We start from the raw sequence: 9,892 nt of genomic DNA, 5'->3' as shown, positions 1-9,892 counted from the left end.
AGCCAATAACATGAAGAGAAACAGAGAGAGAGAGAGAGAGAGAGAGAGAGAGAGAGAGAGAGAGAGAGAGAGAGAGAGAGAGAGAAAGGATTCTAAGGAATTGACTTATGGGATTGTTGAGGCTCCTAAGTCAAAAATTCATAGGGTAGGCTAGCAAGTTGGAAACTCTTGGGCAAAAACTGATGCTGTAGTCTTGAAGCAAATTTCTTTTTCCTCAGTGAAACCTCAGTTTTGCTCTAAATGTCCTTCAACTGATTAAAGGAGGCCCACCCACATTTTGAGGATAATCTCTTCTTTAAAGGTTACTGATGGTAGATTTTAGCCACATCTACAAAATACCTTCACAGAAACACCTAGGTTAGTGTTTGAATGAATAACTGCATTATTCAACACTATAGCCTAGCCACACTGATGCATGAAACTAAAACCCCTGGTATGTGTGATCCTCTGATAGGCACAGGAGGGTTGAGAATTCCTACTCAAGTTTTCAGGAGAAGCAGGAGCAGACAGGAAGGGCAGGACTGTCTAATAGAAAAATCACTTCCTGGCCCCTTTTTGGGAAACTCTCAATTCCATAGATGGTTCTATTGTTCACACTACTCCCCAGATGAGCTCCATGAAATACACCAGAAACATTCTGACCTAGGATCAAGTAAGGGGATCTGAGTGACTTTTTTTTTTTTTTAAGTGAAAACAAGGACACAGACTACAACCTTCAAAAATAAAAAATAAAATTCATTTATTGAACAGGAAAAGTTTAACACATGATCCATATGCAGAACCCAAAACAATATCTTCTATTAGCTCCTGCATGATCCTCATCTCTACACATACCATGTGGCAACATACATTCATGTAGACATACAACATACACAGTACTGTGTGGTTATAAAGATCTGCTGGACAGTTTTTCATACTCCTCTTATTCACACATCCACTGACACATTTGACAAGAGTCACATAATTTTATCATTCACTAAAGTAAAATAGCTTCCCCAGTATCACCTTGATTTAAATAAAAGAACACAGGCACCCTCCACCCTTATCCCCCCCTCGCCCCCCACACGCACTCTGATAACCTTGTATCAGCACCATTTATGTCCCCTGGCCAGGGAATGACCCAGTGGTATACAAAGAACAGGGAAGAAATGCAACAAACTGATGCTGTCAGAGCAAACAGCCTTGCAGCCAGCAAGGCCATTGCCTAAAAGTATCGATCATGATTTCCAAGACAAACCACACCGTCTCCTCTTCCCCTAACAGTCTTGGAGATTTGTAATGTACTCTGGAAAATTTAATTCAAAGGCGGACTTGGAGCTGACTCCCTAATCACCAAGTCATGCCTCTTGTACTTTGTCTCTCCGCTGTGAGGAACCAGCTTTGCGTTCTGACCACGGCCAATGCTGGGGCCCGCTGATCAGCTATGAAATAAAACCCACTGATACAAACCCCCTTGCTGTGGATGGTGACTAGAGAGAGCTGTAAACAGACATTGAGATTTTGCACTTCCAAAAAAACATGAGGCGAACATGTAGTGTTAGACAGAAGTGATATTCTACAATTTTGGGAGAAAATGGAGGAGAAAATGGCAAGACAGGAATACAGGGGTAGGGGGAAGATTTTCCTAACATTCCTATTTGGTGGGATCATCACTTTAAGACAATTGCTAATATTACAATTTTTACCTTTTGTGAAGGTAGAGAGTGAGTAGTGAGCATATCAGCCAATGAAGATGGCTGGGGAGGTGAGTGACAGAGAAGGAGGGCGGGCATAAGCTGCAGATTCTCAGCTATGACCTGCCATACATTCACAGATATCTGGCCAGGGTTTGTGCAGATGAAGGGCTCCTAGTAGCCGGAGAGCAGCACACTATAAATAATGTCACTTGTGAATAATGACAACTCTAGGCAAATTGAATAGAAGATGCCAGGTCATGCGCTTCCCAGCAAGCACCTACATTTAAGGGGAGGTACACTGCCGACAGGGAGCTGGAAACGTGCTCCCAATAGTGGCGTTTCCAGGACAGAACAAGGGGCTCTGAGCAGCTACCTCTGAGCTAATAAAAATCTGGTACTGCATTGGGGGAGGGGCACAGAGCCTAACAGTATTGGGCCAGAAAATCCAGGATTTGCCTTTGGTTTGGCAGATGCAGCCTCACCCCCCAGAAGCCTTTGCTCTGCTGCTCCCGATCAGACTGCTGCTTATGCTGGAGCTTTTTTCCAGCGAGGCACGGGAAGAGGCGGGGCAGCTGTTCCTAAGGGGCGGTGAGAGGAAACCAAGGGCTCCTGCCTACAGGAGGCCCACAGGCAGCAGAAGAGGAAGCTTCCGTCAGCTGGCCCAGAGGGCTGGTTCCAGATGAGGAGGGGTCCCTCCTCCTGCCATCCTCTGGCTGACCCTTTTACTCAACACCTAAGTGCAGTGCAAGTACACAACCAGAAAGGCCCACTGACGGCTTCGCCTTGCCTGGTCTTCTGAAGCAGCCATTCGATCCGGCTGTCAAAGCAGGAGCCAGGAAAGAGATCAAACAGGGTGAAGGCCATGCACAAAGCTTCCAGAAGCCCCAAAGCTGGAGCCGCCTCTCCTATACACCACGTTCTCTAGGTCAGGGACCCTGAGGCAATAGCCTGCACTGTGCTAAGACCAGGGGCCAGAGGACCTCAGTATTGTGCTATCCAGCCCTCGTGTCCCAGCATCACAGTCCCAGTGTCACTGCCCACCTGGACTGGACTGCTTCTAGCAGCTCCCTTCATGCACAGAAGCCTCCACCACAGCAGCTACGGGCAGGACACACGTCTGACCCCCTCTCCTGGCATGCACCTTTTCACTGAAAACAGCTCTCAGGCCCACTGTGGGGAGACTGCTGGAGCCCAGGCTTGCAAACGGGACATGGTGATTCCTGAACCCACTTTGACAACCTCTAAGCCTGAGGCTTCAGGGGGCAGGGCCGCTGCCACCTCCAGCTAGAATCTTGGTCATATGAGCACCTGTTAGTGACCACCAAAGAGCAGGAACAGTGGATGAAAAGTGTCATTACCCTAAGGGAGACCAAGACACCACTGATCTCATCTTCCTAAGTTAGGTAGCATAGGAGTCACTGCAATAAGAGAGTTTGGCTTTGGGAGAGAAAAGAAAGAAAAAACTGGGGCTGTAAAGGTGGGTCATAGCCCTTACGAGCTTTGGTGAAACACAAAAACAAAAACCCTGATAAAATTGTGCTGCTCTCCCAAGTTTCAGGGTGAACAGTAGCTCCAGGTAAGGAACCAAGAGCCTGGTGACAGGAGTGGACAGCAGGATCCTACCACATATGCATGAACACACACATACACAGACACAGCTCAAGAAGTGGCGTTAATGACTAATGCCCCCCGAGAGACTTCTCACACCAAGAAGGAAGAAGGGGCAGCCAAAAGCCAGGCCTTCTCTGCAGTTTGTTCCCAAATCTGAAGGCTGACCTTGAGGTGTGCCAACCCTGAGGCCATTTCTGATACTCAGGGGGAGGGACAGGAGTCACAATTAGTGTTTAGAACACAGGAGACCAAAATCCCAAGCAAGTGGTTCCTTTAGAGTCCAGGCCATGAAGGCAGCCAGGACGGGACAGCGTCTGCCCTATCCCCTGCTGATTGTAAACAACCAAGCACCACACTTAGTGTCAGACCAGCTGCTGTCAATTCTCTGAACTTAATTTCATACTCTCTGTGCACAATGACCTCATCATCTCATCCATGGCAACAGCGTGGGTGTCTTCCCAGCACAACTGCATGCTGCCATGCTGTTTGCATGTCAGGAGCTGAGGCTCAAAAACAGGCCTGATTGCACAAAGCCACCATTTTATAAGCCTCCGTGGGCAGAAACATACCCCACTCGGCCGTCCTTTACCTCGGCCTCGTGCACTGGCAAATATTTCCCGAGTCCTTCATGTCTTCTCAGTATGAAATCAGGCTGGCCGATGGGAGGCAAAGTCCATGCCTCCCACAGAGGTTCGCATTCAGATGCTCCTGATTAAAACCTCTGGAGGGCTCAGCCATGTGGGCTGAGGACCTAAGCAGACATTTTCTGCAGCAAGTTTCTTTTCAGCAGGAGCAGCTCAGTACGGGTGTACTGAGGAAGGAACGAGTCACAATAACCCCCGATCTAGAGAGTCTAAGAACAAAAGCTAATTTTAAATAAAATATAAATATTTTCAATTGAGGCAGCACTTGATATTTTTGGGGAGCTAAAGCAACTAAGAATATAGTATTGTGACCCACATAAGGAATCAGAGAGGAGGTATTGCCAGTCACAGCAAGCCAGAGAGAGTAAAAACTAAAAACTCCAGCTTTGGGGGCTGGTTTTAAACTACTAGGTAGATCCAGACACCTGCTGGAGACTTGAATAGGTAGGTGAATATTGAGGTAAAATATTGGGGAGAGAGATGAGAAAGAGATAGGCCCGGCTTTCTAAAGAGGGGGAGTTCTCACTTATTTCATCTAGGCCTGGACCAGAAAAGGAGACGCTAAAATTTTTAAATAAAGTGAGCTGTGCAACAAGAATAATTTGGGGGAGGTGGGTCAAAGGAGAGAGGCAAGTAAGGGAGGAGGCATGACGAGGGAAAACAGTTGTAAAGCTCTGGGTTAAAGTTAAGTACAAATGAACAATGATGGCACTGCCACTAAAGGTACCTCCGCATATCTGCTACCCACTCTCCCCCTTGCCCTCAGGTCTGGCCCAGGGCACCTAGGTGCCAGGTAGCAGGGTTCCTGAACAGCAACCTTGATTTCCCCCAGAGCCTGGACCCTCCCTGAGGCTCTGGAGCCAGGTGCTAGGGAACAAACAGAGGTGGGGTGGGCAGGTGCAGGAAATACACCAGAAGGCTATGCAAAGGCACTGGTGGAGTTGATAAAACTGGGAGCAGCGCTTGGCTGGATCAGCTCGTACAGAGCCTCATACGTCCCCACCACAAAGCCCACGAAGCCCAGGATGCTGATCAGGGCGTCCTTGGCGATGGTGAGGGGTCTCAGGCCCTCTGAGTAGTAGGTGGTGATCTCCAGGAGGGGTGGGATGATGAGAGCCAGGGCACTGCTGCTCACGGAGCCCACTAGGGAGATGACCAGGTCCAGGCGGGGGATGAGGATGGCCAAGATGCCTGTGGGAGAGAGGACAGGGATATTCAAGACTTCCCAGAGCTGGAAAAGACCTCACTATTCTATTTTTAGCAAGTGTCCTTCTCATAAAATGGAGAACTCTAGGGAAACTTAGATATTATCCAGCCCAATCTTTTAATCCAGATGAGAAATAAATGCCCAGAGAGGTGGAGTAAACCTGGATCTCAATGCAAGATCAGCAAACCTGGGACTGGAACCCATATCTCTTGGCTCTAGTCACCTGGCTTTCAGCTTGCCTATCACTGTGCATCACTTCCATCAAATGACATTCCAGGGCAATCTGGTCCTACCAAGGGAGAGACAGTGTAGAGCAAAAAGGAAGTGGACCATATCTGAGCCACTGCTCCCTCGCTTACCACTGAGGATACCTCCAGCACAAACATCTCTACTTGACTGACAAGAAACAAAATAGGGAAAAACCCTCCTTCTTCTGGAACGGTACTATGATAAGCCCCATTTCAGAGCATGTCCATACATGGACAGTAGAAGTACAGTCAAAACTCAGTTCTCGAACATCTCCGATCTCAAACTATTTGGTTCTTGACCAAATAGTTCATGAAAAAAATGTCTCCAGCCCTGGCTGGCTTGGTCAGTGGTTAGAGCACTGGCCTATGGACAGAAGGATCATGGGTTTGATTCCAGTCAAGGGCTCCAGTTGGGGCAATGGGAAATGCAACCAATCGATGTGTCTCTCTCACATTGATGTTTCTCTCTCTCTTCCCACCCCTCTCACTCTCTGTTGTCAAACAAAATTTTGGTTCTCAATCCAACAACCCTTTCACACTGATACCTAAACATGACAAAAAGCATCTCTCAGGCACACAAGGATGGGCAGGTGCAGAGGATGCACCCAGATGGCTATGCAAACGCACTGGTGGAGTTGCTAAAAGCATGTTGCTAAGGGTGTGAAAGTGCTCACAAAACAACAACCACAGGCAACTGAAGAGGTAGAAATATTGTTGATTTGAATAGAAGAAAAGCAGTTAGCCAGTGATAGCATTTTGGAGGCAATGATATGTGAAAAAGCAAAGATGCTGCATACTGACCTCCTGAAAGACACCCCTGAAATGAGTGCTGAAAGTGATTTGTTTAAGGCCAGAAGGGGATTGTTTAATACATTTAAGAAAAGAAGTGTTTATTAGACCTGTACTGTATATAAGAAAGGTTAAAACAGAAAATCATTTGTGAGTCTGGAACAGATTAATTTAATTTATATTATTTCTAATGGGAAAAAATAACTCAGTTTTCAAACAAATCACTTCTCGAACAGCCTTCCACAACGAATTAAGCTCGAGAACCGAGGTTCCACTGTAGTTCTGTGTACAGGCAGACTGCATACACAATGACCATGTCCCTGTGCCAGGACAAGCTAGTAATGGGCTCTCACATCGGAAACTTAGGCCCGGGTGTACTAGTATGAGAGGAAGGTGAACTGACGAGGATGAATGGGGGCTGCTTTAGGAAATGCCATCAGGTTCCCTCCCATACCAATGACTGGACTGGTCAGACAGTGCTGTTTAAAACCAAGGGGAGGAGGCTTCACTGACCACATTGACCCAGTGCCCAGGGACCCCACTCTTCCCATCTAACTCAGCTTTCCACTGGAGGTGAAGACCGATGTTTCACAAGGCTATAGAGGATTATGGACTCTGGAATTAGGCTCTTGTGTTTGAACCCTGGCTCTACTGAGCGACATTGGGGAAGTTATGGCTCCTTTCTATTCTCCAGTTTTCTTGTGGGGAAAATGAGGATACTAATAGCTCCCATGTCACAAAGATGTCATGATGACCAAGGAGGTTGATTACACAAGCACCTAACAAAAGGCCTGTTGTACAACAGGCATGCAATACAGTTAATATTATCATTAGCTTATATTTTGCTGCTTGTGAAAAATGTATCCTTAACTCATTAGTAATCAAATGTATTTTCATGGGTTGTCTTCCCCATTGCTGGCCTCCATCTGAGAGCCATCGAGGGCACATCTATTATCTCCCTGAGCCCTGAGAGGTACACTTGCCATGGGGGGTTTAGTTCTAACTTCATAAAGCAACAATGTAGTCAAATTGCTCTGAGAAAGATGTCACACTGGTGGAGATTGTCAGAACATCTCAGTTCAATGCAGCCAATTTTACCCGTCAGATGGACTGTGTAAATCAATCAGTCAATCATTTAATCAATCGCTGCCTCTTTGGCTGAACATCAGATGAAATCCCTGGGTTTTACTTACTGGCCAGGTTTTGTGAAAAGCACTTACTTTTAAACTGGAATACCACTCCCTGCAATAAGAGGAGAGGCCTGTGGGAACTGAGATTTATCAGGGGAGGAGCAGATTCACATCTCCTGTCTCATGCGTACTCTGCAGCTGTGGGGTCCTCTGTGAGGTCCCCAACTAGTTAAATTTATATGAATTCAGTTCCTCATTCACACTGGCCACATTTCAATGACTTACCAGCCACCTGTGCCTAGTGACTACTGTCCTGGACAACACAGACCAGAATACTTCCAACACAGTAGTGTCTGGTGCAGTGATTTTCAGCCTTTTTCATCTTATGGTACTCATAAACTAACTAAAATTCTGCAGCACACCAAAAAATACATATTTTTTTGCCAATCTGACAAAAAATATAGGTATGATTTTAATTTATTCACACTGGACAGCTACTGTTGTGTTGGCTCTCGTCATTTTTTTTTTTCCTGTAATCCTCATCCAAAGATATTTTTTCTAGTGATTTTTAGAGAAAGTGGAAACGGCACAGCAGAGTGAGGGACGGGACTCCTCTCCTCGAACACACGGTTGTGCCAAAACAGCCTCTCGCCCTGGTTTTGTACCATTGAAGGGAGTGTGTTATTCCTCCGGTGCCAGTCCCTGGTTTCCATGGCTGCTCTACTTGCTTAAGAGAAGGGAGGCCTTTATCAGGGACAGTGAGCCCCAGGAGGAGACAAGACAGATGACCTGCCTGGCCCCTTCCCAGCTCCAAGTCTGCCATTTCCTTTCCATCTCTCACAGTAACCTGAAGGGCAGATGGACATTCATGATACGGGTGTGAAGTGAAGTCAGATGTGCTCCATCTACTCTGAGATAAGAATTAAGTGGAAAGAGAAATAGAAGCTTGTGTGATCAGAATCTTTTCTCAGATTGAACAGAGATGTTACACTTCATCATGACATTTTTGAAAGCAATCTGAAAATTTGTTCTTGTTTTTACTGCAAAGGATAAGTAAGATAAGCATACTTAACAAAAATATCCTTAACAGGGATTTTTTTAAACAGGCAAAATTTTTCTCTTAAAGCCAGGACCACAGGGCGGCAAAAAGACCCTCCTCCTGTCCTAGATGAACCAGATACCACAACTGAACCCTAAGTAAAGCCTGGCATTGGAGAAAGATAATGGGGGGAGAAGGCAAGAAGAATGAGCCTCCCACTAATCTGGGGGAAGAGAAAGAGAAGAGGACCCAAAGTAGCATAAAGCCCCAAGGGTTCAACAGCAAGGATATCTGTTTTGTCACCATGCAAAATGTGGCAAACTAGTTTTAACTAATTCCAGAGGCAGGAATCAGGTACTTAGGAAATATATGGGAGCAACTAAAACTTTTAAATGTTCTTATGAGTTAAAGCTCTCTAGAAAGAGAAACTCAAGAAGGTAGAGATCTCAGGACATAGCCAACTGGAACCACCCTCTCCCACTCTCTCTGCACTTTCCCACAAAAGAACACCCCATAAAAGAGGAAGATAGCACACTCCCAACTGCAGGTCCATAGCTCGCTGTAGCAGCAACAGAAAGCGGGGCTGAGGACAACTCAGCGGGACCTCGTGATCAGTCAAGAGGCTCCAATGGTATTACAAAACATCTTCCCTTTGGGTTAAAAAAACTATAAGAGTGATCTTCTAACGGCTGAAGCAACATGAGGCAAACGGCCATGTTCAGAGAAGGAACTGATTGGGATTCTGGGGTCTGTGGTTTTAGGCCAGCAACAGAAAGAGCTGACTAATGTACAAGAGAGAAAGAACTTAAAAGAACAAATACACACTTACAGAAATATGATCTAAAATCATATCCCAATTGGACACTTAAAGCTCCTGGGTCTGAAAGCTCTTTTCTGCCATTTTATTATGATTGATGGTGGGAAAGCCCACCCGTGTTACTCTAAATTTAGAAATCTACCTTTAAATTAATTATAGTCTTAGATAGAATATATAGTTTCATTTAGTTGAAATATAAATTTTAAAAAATACAAAAGCAAGGGAAACAACCTACATGTCTAACACTAAAGGAGTAGTTTAGCCGAAACCGGTTTGGCTCAGTGGATAGAGCGTCGGCCTGCGGACTGAAAGGTCCCGGGTTCGATTCCGGTCAAGGGCATGTACATTGGTTGCGGGCACATCCCCGGTAGGGGGTGTGCAAGAGGCAACTGGTTGATGTTTCTCTCTCATCGATGTTTCTAGCTCTTTGTCCCTCTCCTTTCCTCTCTTTAAAAAAATCAATAAAATATATTTTTAAAAAATCTTTTAAAGGAGTAGTTTAGTAAATATGATCCAGCAATATAATGGAATATCATGCAGTCATGAAAATATTTATGAAGGGTATGTATATTCATGATATAATATTCAATAAAATGCAACAAAGTTATGTGTATACTATGATTGAAACTATTTTTTAAATGCACCCATGAGGATTCACGCAGAATATGCAAAAGAAAAATATTTTGTTAAGTCAGTGGGATATTGGGAATTTCTTCCTCAAAAATCTCAGA

At 45.4% G+C, this 9,892-nt stretch overlaps 1 protein-coding gene across 4 annotated transcripts in view; it reads right to left on the bottom strand.

The window, feature by feature from the left end:
- Positions 1–714: 714 nt before the first annotated feature.
- SLC36A1 (solute carrier family 36 member 1) overlaps positions 715–9,892 on the bottom strand; it is a 45,288-nt gene continuing 36,110 nt past the window's right edge. For all 4 annotated transcript variants that reach the window (XM_054718063.1, XM_054718064.1, XM_008152237.3 and 1 more), the window contains exon 11: positions 715–5,122. In XM_054718063.1, coding sequence (XP_054574038.1) covers positions 4,851–5,122 — 272 coding nt within the window. In that variant the 3' untranslated portion in view covers positions 715–4,850. The remainder of the gene's footprint in view (positions 5,123–9,892) is intronic.

Source organism: Eptesicus fuscus, chromosome 6 (genome assembly GCF_027574615.1).
Source record: "Eptesicus fuscus isolate TK198812 chromosome 6, DD_ASM_mEF_20220401, whole genome shotgun sequence".
NCBI lineage: Eukaryota > Metazoa > Chordata > Mammalia > Chiroptera > Vespertilionidae > Eptesicus > Eptesicus fuscus.
Note: the sequence above shows the minus strand (reverse complement) of the source record. Positions and strands in the feature narration are given on the sequence as shown.